Source organism: Ictalurus punctatus, chromosome 1 (genome assembly GCF_001660625.3).
Source record: "Ictalurus punctatus breed USDA103 chromosome 1, Coco_2.0, whole genome shotgun sequence".
Classification (NCBI taxonomy): domain Eukaryota; kingdom Metazoa; phylum Chordata; class Actinopteri; order Siluriformes; family Ictaluridae; genus Ictalurus; species Ictalurus punctatus.
Window position 1 is genome coordinate 15438714 of NC_030416.2, and position 26202 is coordinate 15464915.

Below are 26202 nucleotides of genomic sequence, written 5' to 3' on the forward strand. Positions count from 1 at the left end.
TCTGACTTTGTGTTGCAAATAACCACATATGGGTGTCATGATGTCCACAGATGTCCACAAACATTTGGCCAGATAGTGTATACCAGGGCATTAATGCTGGTGTAGTTTTCTTCCTGGATGAACGTTGTGAATATCTCTACTCTAGAGTACCAGCTAGAGTCGGAGGTTGGGAGTCAGTGTGAACAGCTGAGAGCTTTTGGATCGGCACAACAGCAGGACCACATTCCCCAGTGCTCAGTGGATGGTCGCTTCAGGTACACCAAGTGAACTGAACTAATGTGCTGTTGATGCATTTTTATAATTTAGTGATGCAAATGCTTTTCAGTGACTAAGTCCACTTAAGGTGTATTAGACATGACCTGAAGAACATGTGTGCCTGTAGACATGTGCAGTGTAATCGTCTTGGAGAGTGTTGGTGTGTTAATGGAGATGGAAGTGAAATTCCTGGGAGCCGACAGAACACATCTGTCGTGCATTGTGAGTGGCTAAAATGTTAAATATATACCTAAATGTAACCCCTTTTAAGCCTCTATGATAGTTCTTAGACAGAGATTGACATGCTTTCTGGCCAAGTGTATTAATTTGACTTTTTCTGTTCCCCATCGCACACTGGTGTGCCCACGTGAACATGACCAAACAACACTACTGTGTCTCAGGTCTGACATCATGCCAGCTGCAGAGACAGAGGGCATTGCTGAGCCAAGACCCTGATCTGGTGCCTCAGTGCAGGGAATCAGGCGAGTACCAGTCTGTTCAGTGTGATGGAGCTCTGGGCCAGTGCTGGTGTGTGGACCTGGAGGGCATGGAGATCTATGGTACAAGGCAGAATGGCAGACCATCACAGTGTGAGTGGATTGTTAATTCAGTTACAGTATATTTATATACAACTGCATTTCACAGGCTTAATTGAAAAGACGTTACAGGATGCATTTGTAGACAGTGATATGTTGTCATTATTATGTACTTATTTTTAAAGTATGTTCACTTGTTCACCAATCTGTTTATTTTAGGCTTTTAGATAAAGACTGAGAGAGCAAAGGAAAATGTCATGGATGTTGGAAAAAGCTGTATCTGCATTATTGAAGTCCACATTCTGGCTTGTGTGCATGTAACCTATCAACTATATCGATAATATTTTAGTATTCGTGTCATTACTTTGGGCTTTCTTTGAAATATAACTTGAAAAACAATGACATTTTAGCTTGCCAAATGTTTGGGTGACATCTTTGCTGTAGACGCTTTACCAAAAGTGTCCTTGATTCACCAATCTATTGTTCTGATTATACATTTCCTCAATTAATTAACACAATATTAAGACACAAGATTTACACAAAACCTTTTTAAAGTTCCTATGCAGTTATCACTAGGGAGGAGCTGCAAAACCCCTTCCTGCACCCATGATCCGATCATTTCATATAATATAATTTTTGTATTTGACCGTTCGTCTCAGGCCCAGGTGTGTGTCAGGTCAGGGAGCGTAGGCTTCTGCACGGTGTTGGCGAGCCCTCTCCTCCACAGTGCTCAGATGATGGGACTTTCCTTCCTGTGCAGTGCAAGTTGATTAACACCACCAATATGATGGTCTTTGATCTGTTGCATACCTTTAACAGGTGAGACACCAGGCCACAGTGGTATTTATTAAATGCACCCCCTCTGCATTTATTAGAAATATAAACTGCCTTTGTCTAGATTTTTAAAGCTTAATGGCTTAATAAGAATAATCAAGAAATTGTAACAGTGCAATAGAGTGTCTAGATAAAAGTGACTTGAATTAAGTGAGTCTAATTTCCATTACACATCCATGGTAATCTAAGGAGTTATTTTACAGGAGTAGGTTGAGAAGACTGGCATTTTCTTTCGACATTTTTTAACGTTATCAAAAGTACAGTCCATTTTTAATTAGGTATAAGGTAGCTTAGGTATTCCAGGCATAGTGTAGTGTACAGACACGTCCTCCCAAAGAGACGCCCTGTTTGTATGAGACCATAGAGAATAGGGGTGTCCAAAGTTTTGAATTAGACCACATCAGAATACCTGAATATTATTTTACAGCTCCAATACAGTGAATTTCATTTTAGTTGAATAAATGCAGCAGCATATCACCTAACACCTGTAGTTGTGACACATGAGATGATATTCATAAATTTTTTCGGGACAACTTTAGTTAAGAACTCTTTCAAAAATTCATGAAAGGTTTTCCGTGATTACGGCTTATCATAACGCCCATGAGTTTTTTCATAATGTCCCAAGGTATTAAATTTCTTAATGACTGCAACAGTCTCATGACATATGAGTGACATATTTGCTATTGCTCTCAATGAAAACATGTTCTTGTTTCCAGCTCTTTTGAAATCGTTCCTTCTTGCAGTTAACGTTGTGCATTTTGTCTGTAGCCATGAGTGAATATTATTGAGTTAATTAAAGTGCAGGTGTAGTCAGAGAAAAATAAAGGCTCTTGCTATTTAACTAACTGTATTAACACAGTCTGCTGCAACCTTCAAGTAAACGGAAAAACTGCAATGTGTTGGCTGATGGGCCACCTATCATACATTCTAAGAGAGAAGCCGTGGGCCAGTTAACATCTGTCTGCAGGCTGTATTTTGCGCTGGAGCTGGACACTCATGGTATAAAAGCATTCTTTGTTTTAAATCAGTAGCTGCTCTTAACCTTTCTACTGAGAGGTATGCATGATGGGTTATGGTTCCATGATTAGGGAATATGGACAGTAAGGATTTTGGGAGGTTATATATTTTTTCTAGTTTTGTTTAGAAGTCTGTCTACAAAGCCAACATGCGGAAAAGACCTAAAATGATGGATTTCTTGTTTTATTCTTTGTTTTGTTCACACCTTTACTTGATTTCCATATTATCCATTCTAAAAATCTGCCATTATCTGTCATTTAAGTACAGCACAGTTTTTAAAGTACCGCCATGTTTTTATAATGAACCTGTTGTGTTGGTATGAACTTTTAGATTTCTTAGAGTAATTATTTACTTTTCAGCATTTTTTCACTGAGCATTTATGTGGTACCTGTATGTCTTAGATTTCCAGATATCTTCCAGACATTCAGTGGTTTTAGAAAGGCTTTCCCTGAACTGTCCAGCTACTGTTACTGTGCTGACACTCGAGGCAGAGAGCTTCCCAGCACTGGTGAGACAAAACTGTATACAGGTGCATCTCAAAAAATTAGAATATCGTGGAAAAGTAAAAATTTTTTCCCATAATTTAATTTAAAAAATATTACACATAAAGTGAAATATTTCAAGCCTTTTTTTTTGTTTTAATCTTGATGATTACGACTTACAGCTCATGGAAATAAAAAATGCAGTATCTCAAAATATTAGAATAAAGGATTTATAGTACAGAAATGTTGACCTTCTGAAAAATATGTTAATTTATGCACTCAATACTTGGACGGGGCTTTAATCCTTTTGCCTGAATTACCGAATCAATGCGGCATGGCATGGAGGTAATCAGCCTGTGGCACTGCTGAGGTGTTCTGAAAGCCCAGGTTGCTTTGATAGCGGCCTTCAGCTCGTCTGTATTGTTGGGTCTGGTGTCTCTCATAGATTCTCCATGGGGTTCAGGACAGGTGAGTTGCCATGGTCAGTAAACCAGTTACTAGTAGTTTTGGCACTGTGGGCAGGTGCCAAGTCCTGCTGAAAAAGGAAATCAGCATCTCCATAAAGCTTATCAGCAGGTAGAAGCATGAAGTTCTCTAAAATCTCCTGGTAGACGCTGCATTGACTCTTGACTTGAGAAAACACAGTGGACCAACACCAGCAGATGACACAGCACCCGAAATCATCACTGACTGTGGAAACTTCACACTGGACTTCACGCAAATTGGATTCTGTGACTCTCCACTCTTCCTCCAGACTGGGACCTTGATTTCCAAATAAAATTAAAATTTACTTTCATCTTCCCCATGATTGTGATTGTTTGTACTGAACCAGACTGAGAGATTAAAGGGTCAGGAAACCTTTGCAGCTGTTATGAGTTAATTATCCGATTACAGCTCTTCTCAGATTTTAATCAAGACTAAAAATAAAATAATCACTTTATGTGTAATGAATCTAGAATATATGAAAGTTCCACTTTTTAAATTAAATTACAGAAAAAATTAACTTTTCCACGATATTCTAAATTTTTTAGATACACTGTTGTGTGGTTAAATGTACTTTATCATGCCAGTATTCTGCCAGCATGTTTTCACTTATCTGCCTTTTTTTCTTTTTTCTTTTTTTTACTGTGCAGGAATAGAGCTGCTTTTAAGTGATGTATATGATACAGCTTTCTCAAGCCTGGACGTAGGACGCACCTTCTCTCAGTCCAACATGTATCGAATCCTACAGAGGAGATACCTTGCTGTCCAGCTGGCCTTAACCGGGCAATTTAGATGTGAGTTTAAATATATCAGTCAGTATAATAGTCAAAATTCTAAAGTGAGCCTAGTCTTTGCCCTATAGTAAAGGTTGATTTGTGTAGGATTGTACAGGAACAACTGTGGAGCATCTGCCGAGTACACTAGCATATTTGATGAATAAGTATTAACAATAGTTAATTATAACAATAATGTATGATGATGTAGGTCCAACCCCGTGTGAAAGTGAGCGATCTGCAAGCTCCCAGGCTGGTAATGTATATGTGCCTTCATGTGATACCCGTGGAAGCTACTTACCAACCCAATGTCAGACTGGTGGGCAGTGCTGGTGTGTGGACTCTGATGGCAAGGAGATCTTTGGGACTCGACAGCATGGAGTTCCCAACTGTCGTGAGTTTTGAATAAAACATAGCCAGCTGTGACGATGTTGAGATTTTAGGAATCGTAAGCTGTTGTTTTAACTGTCGCAATCCATAAATGGGACATTTCATTCACCCATCTTAACTCATTAATGAATCCTTGGCAGTGTTTCATATTGATGTATATTAGAATGCTCCCTTTAATGTCAACATGACACTATGACAGTGGTTAGGATTTGTATCACTTAATTAACATGGTGCTACATGGAGCAGTAAAAACTTGGCCTCATTTTTTGGTTCTTAGCCATGGCACAGATGTTTCAATTATAAGCCACGTTATAAAGAAAGACAGAACAATTGTAGTCATATTAGGATTCCCCAAGAGTTTTTGCTTTCCAAAACTCTTGTGATCATATTATGATTAAAAAGCTTTATTCTTCCCACATTTGACATTTTGGATCTGAGCTGTTTTCTTGCATGTTTACGTAGGCGGAGGAGCAAAAGACTGCCGCTCTGAAAGGAGACAAGCACTCTCCAGGCTCTTTTATGGTCCAACTGGATACTTCAGCCAGAATAATGTATTTTCAGCCTCTCAGAAAACCTTCTCTCCACCCGTGCCATGCAGCCTAGAATTCCAAGAGCTCCTGGCCAAATCCGGTCTTTCCAGATCCTTGCCTGAGTCAGAGCACTTGGATGTTGGGGACATTCTGGCTGAGATTGTTCAAGGATTATTCCCCACAGGAGCTCTTGCTTTAAAGGCCCTGTCCCTCACCACAAACCCAAAGAGGCTCCAGGAGAACCTTTTTGGGGGAAAGATTTTGAAGAATGTAGGCAATTTTAACTTTACTGGTACTGTTGGTGCCAGAGGCACTTTGAGGTTTAGTCAGGTTTTCAGTCAGGTTGGCTTGATCCAAAATGGTGAGGACCTGCTGCAGCTAGCCATGTTCTTTTCAGATGATTCTGTTAATTTTAATCTGGATCAGAAGATCTCAGATTCATATGGCCGCTCTGTAAATCTTAAGCGCAACAGAGACTTGATCAAGCTTATTGGGACAATACTAGAAAACGAGCAGTTTTTTACTACACTACAACAGACAATTACTTTGCTCAAAGCAGAAGATAACACCCAGCTAGGAACAATTTTCCAGGCAGTGTTTCAAAATGACATTTGCGATTCAGCTGCTACCCCTTCATCTCTGTATGTGCCCCAGTGCACTGAAGACGGCCAGTATCAAGAGATCCAGTGCCAGGGCTCTGAATGCTGGTGTGTCGACTCTAATGGACAGGAGGTTAGGGAATCGCGATCTACTGGGTCTAAACCGAGATGCCCATCTCAGTGCGAGAAGGAGAGCAGGATGGCCATAGGAGTGAAATCCAGCAGGTCAGCAGGCTCTGAGGTGTTCATTCCTAAATGCGAGAAAGATGGAGTGTACGCGCCATTGCAGTGTCTTGGAAAGAACTGCTTTTGTATGGACCGCACTGGAGCTAGACACAACATTCTGAGCTCTGGAGGCTCTCTGCAGTGTGAGTAGTAACTCTGAACGAAGGCCATGACATGTTTGATTATAGGGCAGGCATAACAGAACAAGGCAGTTCATGTGAGGTAACTTGGGTAAATCCCGCGAGAAGCTTTCATAGACATTGTAGACATCTGTGCACAAAGCGGTGGTAATGGAGTACATTTTGAGTGCACGCAGCTCTTTTCACAGACTGCTATTAGGTCAAAAGGCATAATTATTACTTACATTAAGTACCACTCTTACTCTCACAAGGCGGTAGTGTTTAAACTGAATATGAGACCATTACAGAACAGCTACTTAAATACTGAACTGCTTTAAAAAATTGAATAATAATCATTAAAAAATAGATTTTCCAATGTAAAAGATAATAGGCTACTTATTTTACCACTCATAAACAAGAGATCATTTGATTGCACAGTTTTGGCAGGATTCTGTAATAACACTCGTTAATTCCTTTGGTTTGTCCCTCTGGATATATAACTGTGTACAATGCTTCAGTTTGTCTCTCTGTAGGAATCCTTAAACCTTCCAACAATGTTTTCCTAAAAGTGTTGCAGATAGTATAGCAGATCCAGTAGCTAGGAGCCCTAGGATAGCCAAGCAATCCTCAAAGTTCCCATTTTTCTAACTGTGTAATGTTAGAACTGTTATAAACAAAATGTTGTAACTTATTTTGTCATTTATATTTCTTTACAGGTCCAACAGTCTGCCAGGTTACTGCAGCACAGTATTTCCTGAACACGGTCACTTCCATTCTAGCCAGTCCTGCTTCAATAGCACAACTTTCTGATGTGTACATTCCTCGGTGCACTTCAGATGGCAGCTGGCACCAGATCCAGTGTGATGGCCCTCCCGAACAAGCCTTTCTGTTCTACCGCGAGTGGAGCCAAGTCAACAATGCTGGAGAGCAGCTGCCTGTATCTGAACTCCTTAATATTCTGCAAGAATACAGAAGAAACCCAGAAGCGATGACATCATTTAAGGGCTTCCTCTTTGCATTATTCCAGGCAAGACATCAGAAAGTATTTCCTTCTTTGGCCAGGTTTGACGCATTTTCAGAACTTCCATCTGAAATCCTAGATGGAAATGCTCAAACTGTTTTTGGACCATCTATTTTCCTGAACCCTCTGTCCCTATGGAGACTTCTCAGAGGAGACACTAGCCAGTATCCAGGCCCACTGTCCGATTTTAGTGCTCCTCTGGGTCACTTTAACCTGCGCCAGTGCTGGTGTGTTGACCAGAAAGGAGACATGATACCTGACACTAAAGCTCCAGTCAACCAGGTTCCAAAATGTGAGTGTCAACCATTAGTATGTTCAGCCAAGTACAAATTCATGATGTACAACTAAAATCTCCAAGTTTCCACTGTTTTGCAGGTCCAGGGCCATGCTCTTTGGTGCGGGAGCAAGGTGATAAGTTCTTGGCAGAGGCAGAGATACTGATCTCGCTCTCCAATAGCTCCCATATACCAGTGGGTTATAGCTTCCTCCTGGCAGAGAGTGTGAAGCTGAGCCCTGAAGAGCTACAGCAGGCAGCCAGTCCTGGGTTTCAGATTTCAGATGTTCTTTTGAGTAATACAAACTCTGCCCTGCACCTTGCAGCCTACTCTAGTATGTAACTTTTGGCTCTGTTCCCCTTCTACCTATACTCCTTCTGTTGATCCCATCTCTTTCTATCTCCCTAGCCCCTTTAAAGCTGTTTTTACCAATCAGTAAAATGTTATAATACTGTATGGCTTGCTATTACATTAAAACATTTTTGGAAGATGAATTTAATAAGAAGAACCACTGTCTGTACTTATGAATGTTACCAAATTTGAAGGAAATATACATGGCCTTTGAGAGTGCTGAATGATTTCCCTTTGCTACAGCCCTTCAGTTTTACTGGCAGAGCAGCTTATTGGCCAGTGGAAGGGACAGTCAAAGTCTGCTGTTTGGATACAAGCCATATCACCCACAGTGTGATGCTTTTGGCCAGTGGCTGCCCAGTCAATGTCATCTAAGCACCGGTAAGACAAGTCTCTAGTTTCTAAAAACTGTCTGTTATTGCTGTGGAAGCTGTTTTTATTCACACTATTATAGCTGTTGATTTTTGTCTCTTTATGTCATTTGTAATCTTCCTAACAGGAGAACACAGTGTTCCTAACACCTGCTATTAACATATCAATTAGAAGATTAACATCAGTTAAAAGATATCATTTGTTTGTATCAAAGTTTTGATATGAGACATTGTCATCACATCTCTGCAGGGCATTGTTGGTGTGTAGACGAAGATGGAGGTTACATTACTGGATCTCTTACTGCTCGCTCCATACAGCCCCCACAGTGTAAATACATGTTATTTAAATCTACAGTTGAATTACAGCTGTTGCTGTTATCTGATTGTAGTTCAATTCAAATTCATTTGGTTTGACTGGGCATTGCACTTGAGGAATATTTACACTATATATATTATGTCATTAATCTTATAATCATCACTATGGATGTACAGTATAATGACAATTTTGTCACACGTTGTTTTCAGGCCAAACTACATGCCAGAGATCACACGCTCAATACAGCATGTCTGTTTGGAGTAAGGCAACCTTTGACATGACTGTTTCCTACAGCCCATCTTGTGAGGAGGTGTGTTTATTTTTATCTGGACATGTTTATTCCAACATGTATAAGTCATCCATTTATTATTATAAACCAGGTTTACACCTATGTATGTGCAGTTGCCATCAGAATGATTCCACCCCCATTGCGAATCAGGTTTATTGTCAAAATATACAGACATTCAGCTGTTTGCAATGAACAAATCATACAAAAGCAATTGAAATAGTTCAACACAATGAATTCTTCAAGTGGTTTCCCCAAATTCAACTGAAAATGCAACTTATAATGATTTATCCAGTTTCAAAATGATTCAACCCCCTGAATAGAATCCCTCACAATAGCACAGATATGCAAAACAGGTGTTGTCTCAAGCAAACCATCAAGGGCTTCATTAGTTGCACCAGGTGTGCTTGAGCTGGAACACATGAAATACTTGAACTGGCTAGAGGCAAAAAATACATGAAATACCTGGACGGGGCAGAAAAAGGAAGCCATCAACAGCTGTAACCAGATTTCTGAGAAGGCAGGATGTGAAAGCTACCTGGCTGTACATCTTGCTTGCAGCAGGTCATAACAGCAAAAAGTACTAAAGATGCTTGCCATGAAGGGGTAAAATAAGAATGAGAAGTCACTATAAGTTGCGTTTTCAGTTGAATTTGGGGAAACCACTTGAAGCTTTTGTTGTGTTGAACTATTTCACTTGCTTTTGTTTGATTTGTTCATTGCAAACACCTGACAATAAACCTGATTTGCAGTGGAGGTTGGGGTTGAATAATTTTGATTGCAGCTCTGTGTGTGTGTGTGTGTGTGTGTGTGTGTGTGTGTGTGTGTGTGTGTGTGTGTGTGTGTGTGTGTGTAGGATGGCGATTTTTCTGTGCTCCAGAAGTATGATGCTATCAGCAATGTTGCCTTGTGTGTCAGTCCTGCTGCTGGAGAGGTCATCCAACAAGCCACACGTAGCCCTACCGGAGAGCTACAGTGTAAAAACAATCATTCAGCTGTACTTTTATTCAGCAAAACATATTTTTAATAACTGCTAAATTGAGTTGACTTTACAAGTGCACACATTTTAACTTTAAAGATTCTGTTATATTTCTATTTTAGTTTACCTCTAAAGTGATATACAGTACACTCACCAAGCACTTTATTAGGAACACTATACTAATACATGGTTGGGCCTCTCTTTGCTCTCAAAACACCCTCAATTCATCATGGCATGTATTCCACAAGATATTGGAAGCATTCCTTTGAGATTCTGGTCCATGTTGACATGATTACATCACACAATTTCTGCAGGTTTTTCAGGTGCACGTTCATGCTGTGAATCTCCCGTTCTACCTCATCTCAATGGAGTTCTATTGGACTCAGATCCGGTGACTGGAAAGACCACTGAAGAACATTGAACTCATTATCATGTTCATGAAACCAGTTTGAAATGAGTTTTGCTTTGTGACATGGTGCATTATCATGCTGGAAGTAGCCATTAGAAGATGGTAAATTGTGGCCATGAAGGGATGCACATGGTCAGCAACAATTCTCAAACAGGCTGTGGCATTCAAGCGATGATTGATTGGTATTAACAGGCCCAAAGTGTGCCAAAGCATTCCCCACACCATTTACACCACCTCCACCAGTCTGGACTGTGGACACAAGGCAGGTTGGGTCCGTGGATTCATGCTCTTGGCACCAAAATCTGACCCTACCATCCGTGTGCCTCAGCAGAAATCAAGTTTCATCAGACCAGGCTACATTTTTCCAATCTTCAACTGTCCAGTTTTGTTGAAACTGTGCCCACTGCAGCCTCAGATTTCTGTTCTTGGCTGACAGAAGTGGTCTTCTGCTGTTGTAGCACATCCACCTCAATTTTGATATATTGTGCATTTTTAGATGCTTTTCTGCTCATGCCAATTGTACAGAGTGGTTATCTGAGTTACTGTAGCCTTTCTGTCAGCTTGAACCAGTCTGGCAATTCTCCATTGATCTCTCTCATCAACAAAGCATTTCCGTCTGCAGAACTGCTGCTCACTGGATGTTTTTTTTTCTTTATTGCACCATTCTGAGTAAACTCTAGAGAGTTGTGCGTGAAAATCCCAGGAGATCAGCAGTTATACAAATACTCAAAACAGCCTGCCGGGGCACCAACAATCACGCCATGGTCAAAATCACTGAAATCACATTTTTCCCCATTCTGATGGTTGATGTGAAGAGTACTTGAAGCTGCTGGCCCGTATCTGCATGATTTTATGCGTTGTGCTGCTGCCACATGATTGGCTGATTAGATAATTGCATGAATGAGTAGGTGTACAGGTGTTCCTAAATAAAGTTCTCTGTGAGTGTATATGTTTTAATGCAGTCTATTCTAACACATGGTTACAAACTATGACTTATTCTTTCTTTTCTTTTCTATTTGTTGGTGATGGGTTGTGCGTTGTGTCTGGCTATACAGGTCCCAGTTGGTGTGCTCTTCAGAAGAAGCTGGCGTCTGAGCGAGAGGCAGGTATTGGCTATGAGCCAGAGTGTGTGGAAGATGGTAAGATGTTCAAACTTCAGCAGTGTGATGAGGTTTATTGCTGGTGTGTTTCTGAAACTGGCCGGGAGATCCCCTCCACCCGCAGTCCCCGCTTAGTGAAAACATCTTCGTGTGACAGTACGCAGTTTCCACTTCTCTTTTTAGCCCACTTACTTTGAATATTAGTGAAGTGTTTTTTTTTTTTTGTTTTTTGTTTTTTTTTAACAAGCATCTGTAAAATGGTTGTTTCTCTATGTTTTGTGTTAGCTCCACAGTGCCCTCTCGTCTTCGGTGTCTCTATATCCCATGGTGCTATTCTGTGTGACAATGAGAGTGTGGCTGGGAAACAGAGGCAGCGCTGTGAGATTTTTTGTGACCAAGGTTATATTAATGCCCTGCCTGCAGAAACATTCTTGTGTGATCCAGTGACCAGGACCTGGTTGAGTGAAGCTCCTCTGGTCTACTCCTGCCAAAGTAAAATTTGCACACACTCATAAGCATAATCTATGTAAAGATGCAAGTGTCACATTGCATTGGTGTGAAAATGTGTGTGTGTTTCTCAGGAGCTCAGCCTCTGCAGACTGTGCAGGTATCCACAGTGTTGCAGCTGTCTCTGGCAGAGGATCAGCAAAGCTGCATTGTTCAGCGTTCTCTGCTGCACGCTTCTCTTCTGTTTAACCTGAGAGCAGCAGGACTCTGCAGCTTACAGGTATCCTACTCACCTATATCCATCCACTTTGAACTCTGCTGCAGCTGTCCAGTTTCTGAAACATATATTTTTTGTGCTTGTTTGTGGCTTAGCTATCTCCTGGTCAGTACGGATCAATTTGTGATGAGTCCTCTGTCTTCTTGGAGTGCTTGAGCCAGCAAAACCTCACTGCTTACATCACTTTCAAAGTTCGCCTCTCTGATCTGCCAGTCAACGTCCTGCCTGATCTCCACGACATCGGTAAAAGCAACTGCAATTGATGCACAGCATGTATCACTGAATCACTTTTTAAAATTAACATTTCAAATTTTCAATTTCCATTTAATTCAGTTCAATTCAATTTTATTTGTATAGCACTTTTAACAATGGACATTGTCTCAAAGCAGCTTTACAGAAACATATAAACATAGGATACAGATGTAGCTTGTAATAAAAAAAAAATGTGTTTATAGTCAATGATTATATAATTTCAAAAATGTCTTGGAAAAATTGTTATTTGCAATAATGCCATGCAATGGATCTTGGTAACGTCCTCATTTCAGGCTTCTCTATACGGTTTTCCAACCGGAAACACTAAAATTAAAGCTATACATATTTTAAGCCCTAATGAAGCTAAGCTAACATCAGTTTGTGTCTCTGTTTAGACACTGTGCTCAGCAGTCAGATGAAGCAGGATGGGGTGATGGCATTGATCAGAAACAAGTCGTACCAGTCAATCTTCGTCTCGGAGAGCACTACAGCCTTCTCCTCGCCTGCCACTTTCAACTGCTCTGCAGGCTTTCGGCTGCTCCCAGACTCCTCTGGGTGTGGTAAGCTGACTCTACTGCCTGTTTCTCTGTTAATCATAGGCCTGCTTTGGATAATGAATGGGAAGGTAGTGATCTGGTCCAGTTTTTATATATTTATCAGGTTTTGTTTTTATATGGGTGTGTAAATGCCTCGGAAGACCTTTCTAGCTGGGTTTGTAGTTTATTCTGTGGTTACTAGTAGTGTGTCTTTTTAAATTTCACACATCCTCTGTCTCTTTCAGTGCGATGTCCAGCTGGCTCATTCTCCAATGGAGGTAGATGTATTGCATGTCCACATGGCTCATATCAGTCTGAAGCAGGGAAGGACCTATGTTTCCCCTGTACCTCAGGAACCTCCACAGCAGCACTAGGTGCCTTCAGCCCTTCACACTGTAAGTGATAGTTAGACCCATTATTTGTGACCAGGTAGAATTAATCGGATCCAACTCATGGTTGTTAGGCATGGTTGTTCAGACATTTGTCTTTTAGTGACACACACTAAGTTTACATGGACAGCAGTAATCTAACTATTGACCTTATTCTGAATAAGACAATATTGTGATTAAGCTGTTTATATGAGTCGCTTTTAGAATACTCCTTTCATGTTCCTGTGTTACATGTTATAGAACATAGAGCAATTAACAGCACACGTCATTACGTCACCGCGCCGCGCCGTCCGACGTTCCCTCCAGAATTTCACGTATCAATATACAGTTTGTCTTCGTTATGGTACCGTATACAGTTTTGGATGTTTTTATTTTACATTTTTACGAACGCTTCAAGTGCGGTTAGTTATTTGTCGTGCTATACTTGCGAATAGACGACTGCTTGAAGCTGTGAGCTGTGGGCTGCGTCCCAAACAGTGTTCTTACCTACTCTATAGTAGCAGAGATACATGTATTTCATCTTCTATAAGCCTATAGTAGGCAAGTACGTGGTTTGGGACGCAGCCGCGCTCTCTTATTTGCAGTAAAGCGGTTGAGCACTGCCGTGTGTGATCGTGTCCTGTCGCAAAATGCGGTGAAAACTCTCACATAACATTAATAATGTGATTAAGGTGTTTACATGTCTGTAATGCACATCGATAATGCGAGTAAAACAGGAGTACTCCACATGTCTTAATTCAATTTGTGTTTACTTCAAGTATGACCTTAAGCGGATTAAGGTAATAAAAAATTGCTGTTTACATGGTAGTTTCTTAATCAGAGTATCGTCTTAATCGGGTTAAGAGTGGATTATTATTGTCCATGTAAACGTAATGAATGATCTGATTTTCTATTGCATTTTTATCTCGGGTGCAAAGGTGTTTCAGAGTGTCAGCAGAGGAACCTCAGTTGTACTGAAAAAGGGGACTTCCTATCAGCCCAAAAGCATTTCTTGTCTGGCAAGTGGCTTTGTGTCACTGTAGAAGGGGAAGAACTGTCCTGGACATCTGCAGATGAGCCAGTCACTGCAGAGCAATGCAAAGGTAATGATGTATGTCATGTCGCTAATCTCAAATGATGGAATGTATATGTGCCAGAGCAATATCTCCCTGCAGTTCTTGGCTGGTTTCCCACTGAAGTTAAGCAGGGTAGAGCCTGGCCAGTACCTGTATGAGAGAACTCCTGGGGAGAACTAAGGTTGCTGCTGGAAATGGTATTATTGAGGCCAGCAGGGGGTGTTCACCCTGTGGTCTGTGTGGGGCCTAATGCCCCAGTATAGCGATGGGGACACTATACTGTAAAAACAGCACTGTCTTTCGGATGAGACCTTAAATTGAGATCCTGACTTTCTGTGGTCATTAAAAATCCCAGGGCACTTATCATAAAAGTATAACCCGGGTGTCCTGGCGAAATTCCCCCATTGGACCCCTTAATAATCTTCATCTCTGAATTGGCTACATCACTCTCTCCTCTCCACTAATAGCTGGTGTGTGGTGGGCGTTCTGGCGCGCTATGGCTGCCGTCGCATCATCCAGGTGGATGCTACACACTAGTGGTGGTTGAGGAGATTCCCCCAAATACTACGTAAAGCGCTTTGAGTGTCTAGAAAAGTGCTATATAAATGTAACTTATAATGAACTAAATTTATCAGTAAATTAAATATCCCAAATATCTTTGATGAAAATACATTCCCTTTTATGTGTAAATATAACTAATTAAGTGCATGTGTATGTGTGTGTCTGTCTACATGAGCAGCTTTGGAGAAATTCAAGGCTGTTACAGTGTCATCACTGTTGCTGGATTCTGTGGATGCTGTGGTGCTGCAATCTATTCCCTCCTCACAGCCACTGGAAACTCAGATTAGAAAATGTGTGCTTGGTGAGTATGAGTGTGAAGTGGGGGTGCAGGTGTGGGTGGAGCAGTTCATTTAGCGATAAAACATACAGCCTATTTTTATTACAACAGTGGCATTTTCAAGTGCTGTTATTATGAGAGCAATTACGCACTAACTACCTGTTTATCCCAATTTTAATTCGTTCCAGAAGCTCGAACTCTTGATTGCACCAAAATACATAAATCACCCACTAACAATTTAAACACTTAATAACTATTACGGCAACCTAAAAAGACCCTTTATTTTTTACTTTCCTCTCTCTAGATTGTGCAAAAGATGACTCGTGCCAGTATGTTGCTGTTTTCAATGAGGGAACACAAACCTTCTGTGACTTCTACAGCACACAGACAACTAATGTTGAATGCAAGACCTCTCAGGAAGTAATAAGTACACATCATTCTCACTAATAGTGATGCATTTCTCTGCATTATATCTGGCTCTTTCACACAGAGGCACTCAAATCAAACATATCTCTACACTGAACACACTGCAAACATTTAACCTGCACTTCGACTTCAGTATTATCAGTGCCTCTATTACATGTTTTGTGCTTCCACTGGAAAAACTATTAAAGTATATGGAACTTTCCTACTTCAGGATCAGGAGATTCTTCTCTTAAAACTTTTCTGTAAGCTTTCAGACTATTATGATTAAAATTATTCGATCTTATTTGTTTATTTTTAAAATATTTTATAATTACAATAATTCTATCCTGCTTGCTAATTATTCTATCCTACTTGTTTATTTATTTAACTTTTTTACTAAATAGTTACTTAATGCAGCTTTAAATGAAACATCTGGAACCAAATGACTGACTGATCATCAACATTCACAAAAAATGGCTAAATGCAATATGTCAATATGACTTTTTTCCTTTTGACAAACATTCTTGAATGACTCTTTTACTGTGATGGGTAACATCAGATGCAAATTCAGTCATCTGCATTGACTTTGTTTCATTTGGCATTGCAGAGAAAGGGGTTTCTGGGAAATGAAGCAGCTGATACATTCCAAGCACTGAGCTGCTTGTTGAAAGTCAAGGTTGGAGACAAGCCCAATCTCACAGTGCTTAGAAAGAAAGGTATGATATGGGATATGGGCAGTTGTTCTAGATCATTTAATATTTGCCTAATGAATATAATAATAAAGCATATAGATTCTTTATGGCATGGTGCAGCATATGACCATATCTATAAACTGGGCCATATTATTCGTAGCTAAATGAACAGTGTTTTGTAATGTTGCCATGAATCATAACTGTTTGCAAAGAGAAAAAAAGTACTCAGCTTACCGGCACTCTGTTTATGCTTAGTAAGTTGTACATTTGCTAAAATGAAGTCTAGATCTAGAGAATCCAGTCCACTACCTCACATTTCTTCATGCCAGTCCTTCTGCATACAAAGCAATAAGGCACACCCTTCTTGATTAACTTGAAGACTAAAATAGTGAACATGTTCTTTTTGGATGGTCTTGCCCAAAATGTGATGCATATCAAAGAACCGCTTTTTTCTCTTGCTTACCCCAGTCTCTTTTTTTTCCACACCAAAGGACATGAATTCAATATCGCTGGCAGGAAGAGCTTTAAGAGACTGCGTTTTCACAAAGTGAATTCTGGAGTATATCGCACTGTTGTATTTGAAGCACCCAGGGCATCTCTAGATGATGTACACCACTTCTGTGTGGACACCTGCAGTCAGGAGAGCTGCTGTGATGGCTTCATTCTCAACAAGAATGTCCTCACTGGAGGTCAGTAGTGGTTTTACCTCTAAATTCAACACATTTTGTTAGTAACCATCATGTCTTATAGCTGCCAGAAAGTCACTGTTAAACTCTTAACAAGGTCCTTAAAAACAATTTTCCCTCACAGATAAAACATATAAAATACATCTTTATATATGAAAGATATTTTTCTTAAAGGGAAAGTTCTTATTTCACATTTGAGCAGTTCTAAATATTTATTCGCCAATTTCTAGTCACATCAGACATTTTTTTGTTTTTTTCTTCATCAATTATAATTAGATGAATTTCTAGGCTCTAAATATGCTAATTCAGATGTTGATATCAACTTCCTCAATATATATATTTTATTAAAGACATAAAAGACAAAGACGGTGGTCAACGTATTCCTGTCATGATTTGATCTATTCTCTTCTTCGTGGTTTGTGGTTTGGACAAACTGCTCCAGTTTTGATTGGTTTCAAAAAGGGAAATTGCATTAGCAGAACATGCTCAAAGCAAATTTTGTTTTGGTTACAGTAGCTGGTTATCTCACTCTGTAATAGCAACATGAGGGGCATTGTTGTAGGCTGTGGAAATGCTCCATCGAGAGCACAAATCGGTGTTCATTTCAATTTGTTTCCATTGACAGACAGAGCCTTGTGCAAACGATGGCTGTTTTTGTCTGTATCAGCTGATGCATGTGTGTACAATGTGTGTAATATGGATTTTGCAATTGATTGGAGTCCAGTGGGAGTTATAGCTGGCTTTATTTTTATTACTTTTAGCAAATTATTTAAGCAGTTGACATAAAAAATCTCTGAGGGGACTAGAAATTGCCGAATAACTATTTAGAACTGCTCAAATGTGAAATAAGGTGAACTTCCCCTCTAATATAGGTAAAGAGTTGAAGGAGTGTGTCTTTTTGTGTTGGGATTGGCAGGATCCGTGATGTGCGGTCTGCTGAGTTTTCCTGATGTGCTGCAGTGCAGTGAGGAGGACTGGGACGTAAGCGGCGTAGCTTCATCCAGACGAACCTGTGGAGCTGGATTCAAATATAACAAACAGCAGAAACGTTTTACCTTTGAATTTGGTGGACAGAATTTCATCATCAGTAAGACACTTGAAGCTCACGGCAGAATCTGTAAATGTAAAAACTTTGAGGAAATATGTGGATTTTGGGTTTGAGTTTTTTTTTTCTTTTAGTTTTAATTGTTGTTAGTCTAAACGCTTTTTTTTTTTAAAATTAGATTTAAAAAAAAAAAATCTATCACCATAAAGAGATTGTTTCTTTGATGGAAAACCTTACAAGAGTTTGCCTTTTACAGGTGGAAACCCTTTAACAAATTAGAACCATTGACCATTCTAAGATTATCCTGCAGAACCTTTTTGTACTTATAAGATATGTATTGCATTTAGTTGAGTAGGACTGTTGTCATGCTTCCAGCTGATTCAGCCTTGCCAGCATCAAGCAAAAACAAAACTGATTACCAAGCCACTATCATCAGCTTCCAGCAGGTCTACCTCTGGACAGGTACAGACCCAACATGCCTACATCATAGTTACTGCTTTAATCTATATAACACAGTACACACTAGAGACGCTTGAGTCGACAGAATCATGTAGATCTTGAACAGCACAGCTTACTGTCATGTTTGCTTTAGTGGTACAACAGCCATGTTTTTGTCTGCAGAGTCAGATATGAGCACACGACCAAAGACTGAGGGAGCCTGTGGAGAATCAACACTTCTAGAAGTTTCCAGACCCACTCTGTCTGGTATGAAATGTTCTAAGACACTTGTACTTTAGCTGAACTTTTAAGCAAGTTGACATCAATATGACTGACTGGGCATGGGTGGCATTATTACTGTATTTTACAGTGCCCTATTTTTTCTTTTTAAATAAATGAAGAAAGACAGTGGTAAATATGTTTAGTTTTGTCATAGTCTTTGATTAACAAGGTGTTTTATATGACCTTGTAGACTCAGTGAAGCAGAATTTTGAGGTGCTTGATACCAATGAAATTAAGATTGATGCAAAGAAAGAAACACCAAGCCAGCAGTACTGGGTCTTCAAACACCAGTTCACTGCAGCAGAGGCCCAGCTCTGGTGTCTCAAACGTAAGCTAGAAACCTTACTTAATGTGGTTAAATAATACTTTTCCTTGTTGCTGATGTGGTACCATCAAGGCTACACTATTTTATATGAGATGGGCATGTGTTGTAACTTAAATGATCTTTTCAAATAAATCGAAGGTACTTCAGTGCAATTTCAGGTCCAATTATGTACCTTAGATTAGTTTTAAAGGTATATACATATCACTAAAGGTACAAAGATGTCCCCTTGATGGTACCACCACAGCAACAAGGAAAAGTTTGGTACCTTTATTTCTGAGATTATACTATGTGTGTTGTGTGTCTGTTTTCTATGACTGTATACACTGCAGACTGTATAGAGGATGAGTTTTGTCATGTGGCAGACCTTCGAGATGAAGGCCCACTGTATTTTACATGCATTCTGTATCCTGACACACGAGTCTGTGGCGCATATGATAAGCCTCTGAGACAAGCCTGCAGTCTGGTACTGCTACAGGACCCCCAGACCGCCTACCAGAAGAAGGGTGAGCTCAAGACACTCTGAACCGCTGTACTGATCAACACTAGATCAATAAGCTACACTACATCAGTGCTGCTCCTCTCTGTAGAAATGACCATGAGTCTGATGTACGTTATTTAAACAGCACCCTTTAAAGTACCCTTTCCCACTGTGTTTAACTTCAATCAGAATCTTTCATTTTTTCACATGGATCTGATATTAATTCTTCCCACTGCTCTGTTTTGGCAGAAGCCACATGAGACCTATCTTTTCTGTATACTTATTAGCTTGTTTTGGTGCCTGTTGATCTTAGCAACTGTCCCAGCATTTAAATAACTCCTAGGTTTATACAGCTGTGTCTGTCTTGCTCCAGGCCTCGCTGTAAGTGAACTGAGAGAGCTGATCATGCAATGTCATCTGAGTTCTGAATGCATGGACAGCCTGTACTAATGAGCCCTGGTGAATGCAAGGAGATGAAGATTATGTCTGGCAGAAGCGAGTGTTTCTGGGCTGATGTTTAAACAAAATTTATTTTAGCTTACTTTATCTTGGCAAAGCCATTAAAGTACAATATTTATTTGGGAAACCTTCTCAAAGACAAATTATTTAAGAAAAGCCCCTTTTGATTATAGATACAAAAAAAAACGGAGAATATTACATTTAAATGTTCACTAGTATACACCATTTGTACTCCTCAGTTCCCCAGGAATAATCCTGTTTTATATACACAATGAATTTATCTGTGAATGTAACAGTCTGTGAGTGTATTGAAAGAATTCTTGCTTGACCTCAAGGTGACACATTGTAGCAGTCTGTGTTGCAGATTAACCTTACAACATGCATATATCAGTGTGAACTTTCGCTCAATAAATTCAATTCACGTAAATTCACCAGAGGTCAAGAAATGTATTTATAACAACCAAAAGCAAATTTTTAAAGCAGTTCAGCTATTGAGGAACCGTATGAACCTTACACCAGTTTTGCTGTAAGTTGGATGTTGGAAAGTCAGTGAGTTTGGTTCCTTTTAGAATTTAAGTCAGAGCATCATTCTCCGTCAAACCTGATTAATTAACTCCTCATATTGCATTTAGTTTAAAGCTAAGCCGTGGTAGACCTAATTCTCTCTCTTGCATCTACAATGTTTCAGATGAAAAACATGGAATAATAATTTTTTTAAAAAAAACAATCACTAAAATCATTTCATAATGATTTTATGAAGTGCCAGGGTTTGTTACAATGTCCTTTCAGGAACAACTTTACCTTTAATAATCTATAGACAGGGCTTCATTGCAGGGATTTTCAAGCACACTGCAAATCCATTACTAGTATATTCATTGTTGCCATGTGCAGTGTATATATTTTTTGTTTCTTTCTTTCGTTTTTGTTTAAGTTTTGGTATAGCTATAAGTTAACTCTATCATATGATTAGGCTTCTTCCTGGTCCATAATTGTTCCCTTGCATTTGTGGGATGTCTTTATTTTGTCTCCAAGGAGAAAAATCAGTATTATGTAATGTTTTACTGGCGGTCACACAGTAGTAGAGATTTCCTTCACATGTGGAATGCTTTCAAACACCAAGCATGTTGAGGCCATGTGGTAACAGACTTGATTTATGGCATCTGCACTGTAGATTGTCATCTTCAGGCTATTCTGTATCGCCTAGTGTCTATTCTATGTTATGGCTTAATATCAAGATCATAAACATAGACATTTTATATATATATATTTCCCCTGTAATCATTAAGTTAGAAACTTGACTTATTTACATATTTCTCTTGATATAGAGCTCCAGAATATCAGTCAACTGAATATTTAATGGTAAAATGGTCAAATAGTTTCCAGTCTAGGACTGACACTGATTATGTGGCCGTAAGCACTATTCCATCTACAACAATTCTAGTGCTATTTGCACACACAAACTTCTCATAAGATCATATAAACTACAGTGAATATCGCTCTGGCATGCAGCTTTTTTTAAAATTCACTCTGATTAGCTGAACTAATTTCTGAACTAATTGCTGAACTCTCTTTTATTGAATTTCTGAATCAGAAAACCATCTACGGTATTTAATGCATCTAATAACCATACATCATAAAATTCTTTTTTAAATTGCAATCTGATGCTTTATTTAGACAAGTACAAACTTAGACAAATAAAGCTGATTCTCACTTCCTCTCTTTCTAGTCAATCTAACTGGCAGCGTGAAAAGCTTTTACAGCCGTGTACCTTTTAGAAAGATGGTGTCTTATTCTGTGCGCTACCGTGTTGGTACGCCCAACAAGTCCATCACTGAAGGGTAAGTAAGACATAAATATGACTTTATCTCTGGCAAGGTTTCTGATTAACAACACTCACCATCAGGAACATTGTCCCTTGAAAACCACACTGATATGATCTTACTTGTCCTCATTTGTCTAATAATTCTGAAATAGATTTCCATTTCATTAGTTATTATCAGGGGGGCATGGTGACTTAATGGTCCAACCTCCAGGGTTGGGGGTTCGATTCCCGCCTCTATGCTGTGTGTGTGGAGTTTTTTTCATGTTTTCCCCGTGCTTCGGGGGTTTCCTCCGGGTACTCCGGTTTCTGCTCCCAGTCCAAAGACATGTCTTGTAGGCTGATTGGCATCTCTAAATTGTCTGTAGTGTGTGAATGGGTGTGGGTGTGGGAGTGTGTGTGTGTGACTGTGGTGTTCCCCTCCTTGTGCCCTGAGTACCCTGCGATAGGCTCCAGGCTTCCTGCGACCCTGTATAGGATAAGTGGGACAGAAAATGGATGGATGGATGGATAGTTATAATCACCACCAGCAATCAAAAGCCTCGGTTTGAATGTTTCATGGTTTATGGTTAATGTTATTTTTTTATGTCACTGCTATGATCAGGTTTTTTGAATGTGAGAGGCGCTGTGATGAGGATCCTTGCTGTAGGGGAATCGGCTATGTACAAGACACTGAAGCATCTGGTATGAGCATGCTGCAGCTTTTGCACTGTTTTGTCCCATGCTATTAATGCATACAGCATGTTGCTAATGGACGGACTATGGCTAAGTACATCTCTTTATTTCTTTCTCTCTCTCTTTCTTGGCTCAGCTGTTCAGTGTCTGACTCTGAATAGTCTGGGGATTCAGACATGTGGGGAAAATGAAAGAACTAAGTGGAGAGTGCAGGACTGCTTTCCATCTAAAGTCCAGACTGAAGTCTACCCCTTTGGCTGGTATGAGAAGCCAGGTATGTATGTGTTCTCTACTCCAGAAATGTGAATGTTTGCAGACATGTGTGTGTTTGGTTGTGTATGCTTGTTACATACTCCTACAAAGCAAGAATATAAATGCATCTAAAGTAGTATGTTGGCTCAGAACGTTTATATTTTTATTATTCTGAAGTTTCACTGTAGAACAGACAAACAGATTCTGCTCTTTGCTAACATTGTTTACATTACTAAACCCCTGTGTTTCTAGTGAATCAGTGGACAAAAAGCCCTGGTATTTGTCCTTTGTTCAAACTTCGCTCTCCCTCAAAAGTTGGTAAGGAACTCATGCATTTTTATTTGAATAGTTCAAAACTGCACGTTTGGTAAAAATGATCATTTGTTAAACACAAGTGCACGATGTATTATACATTACAATGCCCTGTTCTCCCATTACTATAAACTTGTATCATGGGATTTTATTAAGTGAAATGAATATTACTCACCAGTAGTACAATTAGTTTTGTTAATGGCCATGTTTACGCAAGCATAAATATAGATACCATCTTTATGTCATACACTGCAGCTGCATCTGACCTCCATCAGTTAAGAATAACAGAGTCCCGATTTATGACAAGTGTCTCTAACTGTTTAGTTCCACATAAACTATACACACGGCTATAATGTAACTACTATCAGTGTGTGCATTATGGAAGGATGACATGAGTATTTGTATCTTATCATGTAAATACACATGCGTATCAATCTTCCTGCCTAATTAATCACATAATTAATAGTATTTATACAACGCTCACATGTTCTCTACTCCAGGAGAATAAATACGCTCCTGTGCCATTACATTGTAGGTAGGGTCAAGAACATTCCAGTTCATTTTATTGGGTGAACATGTCAAAGCACTGTACAGTAACTACATATAAGTTACACTTCAAATAAGAGTCTATTTTCTGTATAGGTAATCTGCAGTGCTAATAAATTATAGATTGGTTTAAAGTCGGATGTTTTGTTTGGGATATACAAATGGTCAATTGACATTTCTATGACTTGTGAGTAGAAGTAACTTTATAATGTAGATAATCACACACATATATCCTGATACAATATTAAACCAGCAATATATGTAAATGTGATTACTCATAGCCTGTCAAAATACATTTGTGTATTTGTAGTAAATGCAGATATACTACTGTAATGCATGTTGTGTATACTATGGAAATATATGAATGCAGATTATTATTCACAGTTAATTTGAAAAACTGGAGAGTACTGGATGCCTCATATGTCGTGGTGGACTCGTCGATCTCTGCATTCGACATAGTTCATATCAGTAGAGATATTGCTGATGACCTGGGTAGAGTCCATAACTGGTGTCTGGCTGGTGAGACTTCCTCTCATCACACACATACAGACAACTCTGGTAATCAGTGAAGGATATCTATAGATGTGTGTGTGTGTGTGTGTGTGTGTCTGTAGCCTGTGAGGAAAATGACTCCTGTTCAGCTGTGTCAGTGGCCAGTAGAGAGTCAGCAGTGAGGTGTGTGATGTACCCAGACACTCATATCTGCTTACCAAGCTCCAGTGGTCAGCACTGTGTCCTCCTCATTAAGGAACCTGCCGAATATGTCTACTTAAGAACCGGTGAGTCTAATGTTCTGGGAAATTTGGATAATAACAGTAAAGAATAGGCAACGTTACGGTCATCCTATACTGGATATATCCAGAAAATATTGCTTTTTAAAAATATATATATATAAACAGACATTACAGGGCAGTGGTAGCTCAGTGGTTAAGATGGTTTTATGATAGGAAGGTCATGAGTTCAAATCCCACCGCTGCCACTGCTGGGCGCTTGACACAGGCCCTTAATGGTCAACTGCTTAGTTGTATAAATGAGATGAATGTAAGTCACTCTGGATAAGAGCATCTGCCAAATGTCATAAATGTAAAACACAGGGATCTCAATTTACAGTCAGAATCATCGTTCTGACCCGTTCCTCTCTGTAATATTCTTATAAAATAACATCACTGTCTAATGTTAGTGCTATGGAATATTTTTGTTTAAGTGTTGAGGCAACAGCTAACCTCGGTGTCCATCCCTGGCCATGGAACACTCCTTGGTAAAAACGAGATGAAGCTGATTGAGACTGACAGCAAGAGTGTGACTTATTTCCTGGGTGTTCCTTACGCAAGTCCACCAACTGGTGAAATGCGTTTCAGGCCCCCGAAGCCAGCTGATTGGACAGGAACCTGGAATGCCACTTTTGCTCGGTGTGTGTTTTACTTCTGTTTCTACATGCTGTATTCAGAGTTGAGTTACATGCACATAGTGGGGGGTTAATACTGTAATTGTTCACATCAGTATGAAGGTCTCAAACATAATTACAGACTTAAGCGCTATTCAGACAGTTGCAGGGAATTTGAGCATGCACATCAGAGGAGACAGCATCTTAATTGGAGACATTGTGCATCTCAAAGAACGAGATTTTTATGGATAAAATTATGAACTACACTTAATGTGAGCTGTAACTGTAACATTGGTCAAACCGTCTGAGAAGAAAAAATATTTTCTTTTGCAGGAGAGCACCTCGAATGAACTAGAACATTGGCATTATTTTATAAACATGACATCTCAAATGAGCTAATTACAAGCATGGCAAAAATAGGATAAAATCCCATGCGAACATTATGATTTTATAACTCTGAAATAAAATCCAGTGCTATTAATATATATGTCGACGCAAGAGCTAAAAATATAATGCAAACACTGCAACTTTTAAATCCTCACTTGCTTTTATATCATTGTTTTGACAGCAAAGAAAAAAAACTGCATCTTTCTTCTGCATTTTCTCTTCCCCAAATTTTTCATGCTTAAAGGCAAGGTGGTCTCTTCTCTGTACACCTCTACTCAAGAAAAAATGTGGCAGTTTCTGAGGCGTGAACTATGTGATTTGCATAATCTGAATGGTGCATCCAGAAAATCAACTTAAGCACTTTTGGACTTAAGTTGCCAGTTCTGATTACAGTCCCGTTCTGTGCTGATTTGCAATTGCTTATTGTATGGATATTTGGGTTTAAATCTTGGATATGTTTCAGGCCCTCTTGTCTTCAGCCTGGTGACACTGTTAAATCCAGCTCCAGTGAGGACTGTCTCTACCTCAACATATTTGTACCCAGCAGTGTGGTAGGTCCTGATGAGCTTGTCTCTCTCTCTCTCTCTCGCACACACAAAAATACAACATTGTTTAATGCACATATACTGTGTAAATAGTGTGCTTAAACTCTTATTTCTGCCTTCTGTAGTGCAATATTGATTGTGTGTGTGTTTATGTTACAGAAGCAGCCTACTTCAGTCCTAGTGTTCTTCCATAATGCTGACTCCAGCTTACTAGATGGCTCTTACCTTGCTGCTGTAGGAAACATCATCGTTGTGACCGCAAACTTCAGAGTGGCTGCTTTCGGATTCCTTAGCACAGGTACTATACACTCCGGCAACATACAGATA

At 39.6% G+C, this 26202-nt stretch overlaps 1 protein-coding gene across 1 annotated transcript in view; it reads left to right on the plus strand.

Moving 5' to 3' along the window:
- The window catches only part of tg (thyroglobulin), a 43424-nt gene that overhangs the window by 1608 nt on the left and 15614 nt on the right, over positions 1-26202 (plus strand). Inside the window, exons 2-40 of the mRNA XM_017477977.3 lie at positions 146-254; positions 383-477; positions 657-845; positions 1451-1610; positions 3044-3150; positions 4258-4401; positions 4592-4774; positions 5233-6267; positions 6960-7556; positions 7640-7873; positions 8134-8271; positions 8512-8589; positions 8787-8887; positions 9720-9840; positions 11307-11507; positions 11637-11843; positions 11933-12078; positions 12171-12318; positions 12723-12887; positions 13109-13258; positions 14170-14334; positions 15047-15169; positions 15450-15565; positions 16158-16266; positions 16734-16931; positions 17845-18015; positions 18349-18435; positions 18595-18678; positions 18884-19021; positions 19348-19521; positions 21682-21793; positions 22379-22458; positions 22586-22723; positions 22954-23019; positions 23944-24078; positions 24174-24338; positions 24764-24968; positions 25794-25881; positions 26035-26173. Coding sequence (XP_017333466.2) covers positions 146-254; positions 383-477; positions 657-845; positions 1451-1610; positions 3044-3150; positions 4258-4401; positions 4592-4774; positions 5233-6267; positions 6960-7556; positions 7640-7873; positions 8134-8271; positions 8512-8589; positions 8787-8887; positions 9720-9840; positions 11307-11507; positions 11637-11843; positions 11933-12078; positions 12171-12318; positions 12723-12887; positions 13109-13258; positions 14170-14334; positions 15047-15169; positions 15450-15565; positions 16158-16266; positions 16734-16931; positions 17845-18015; positions 18349-18435; positions 18595-18678; positions 18884-19021; positions 19348-19521; positions 21682-21793; positions 22379-22458; positions 22586-22723; positions 22954-23019; positions 23944-24078; positions 24174-24338; positions 24764-24968; positions 25794-25881; positions 26035-26173 — 6801 coding nt within the window. The remainder of the gene's footprint in view (positions 1-145; positions 255-382; positions 478-656; positions 846-1450; positions 1611-3043; positions 3151-4257; positions 4402-4591; positions 4775-5232; positions 6268-6959; positions 7557-7639; positions 7874-8133; positions 8272-8511; positions 8590-8786; positions 8888-9719; positions 9841-11306; positions 11508-11636; positions 11844-11932; positions 12079-12170; positions 12319-12722; positions 12888-13108; positions 13259-14169; positions 14335-15046; positions 15170-15449; positions 15566-16157; positions 16267-16733; positions 16932-17844; positions 18016-18348; positions 18436-18594; positions 18679-18883; positions 19022-19347; positions 19522-21681; positions 21794-22378; positions 22459-22585; positions 22724-22953; positions 23020-23943; positions 24079-24173; positions 24339-24763; positions 24969-25793; positions 25882-26034; positions 26174-26202) is intronic.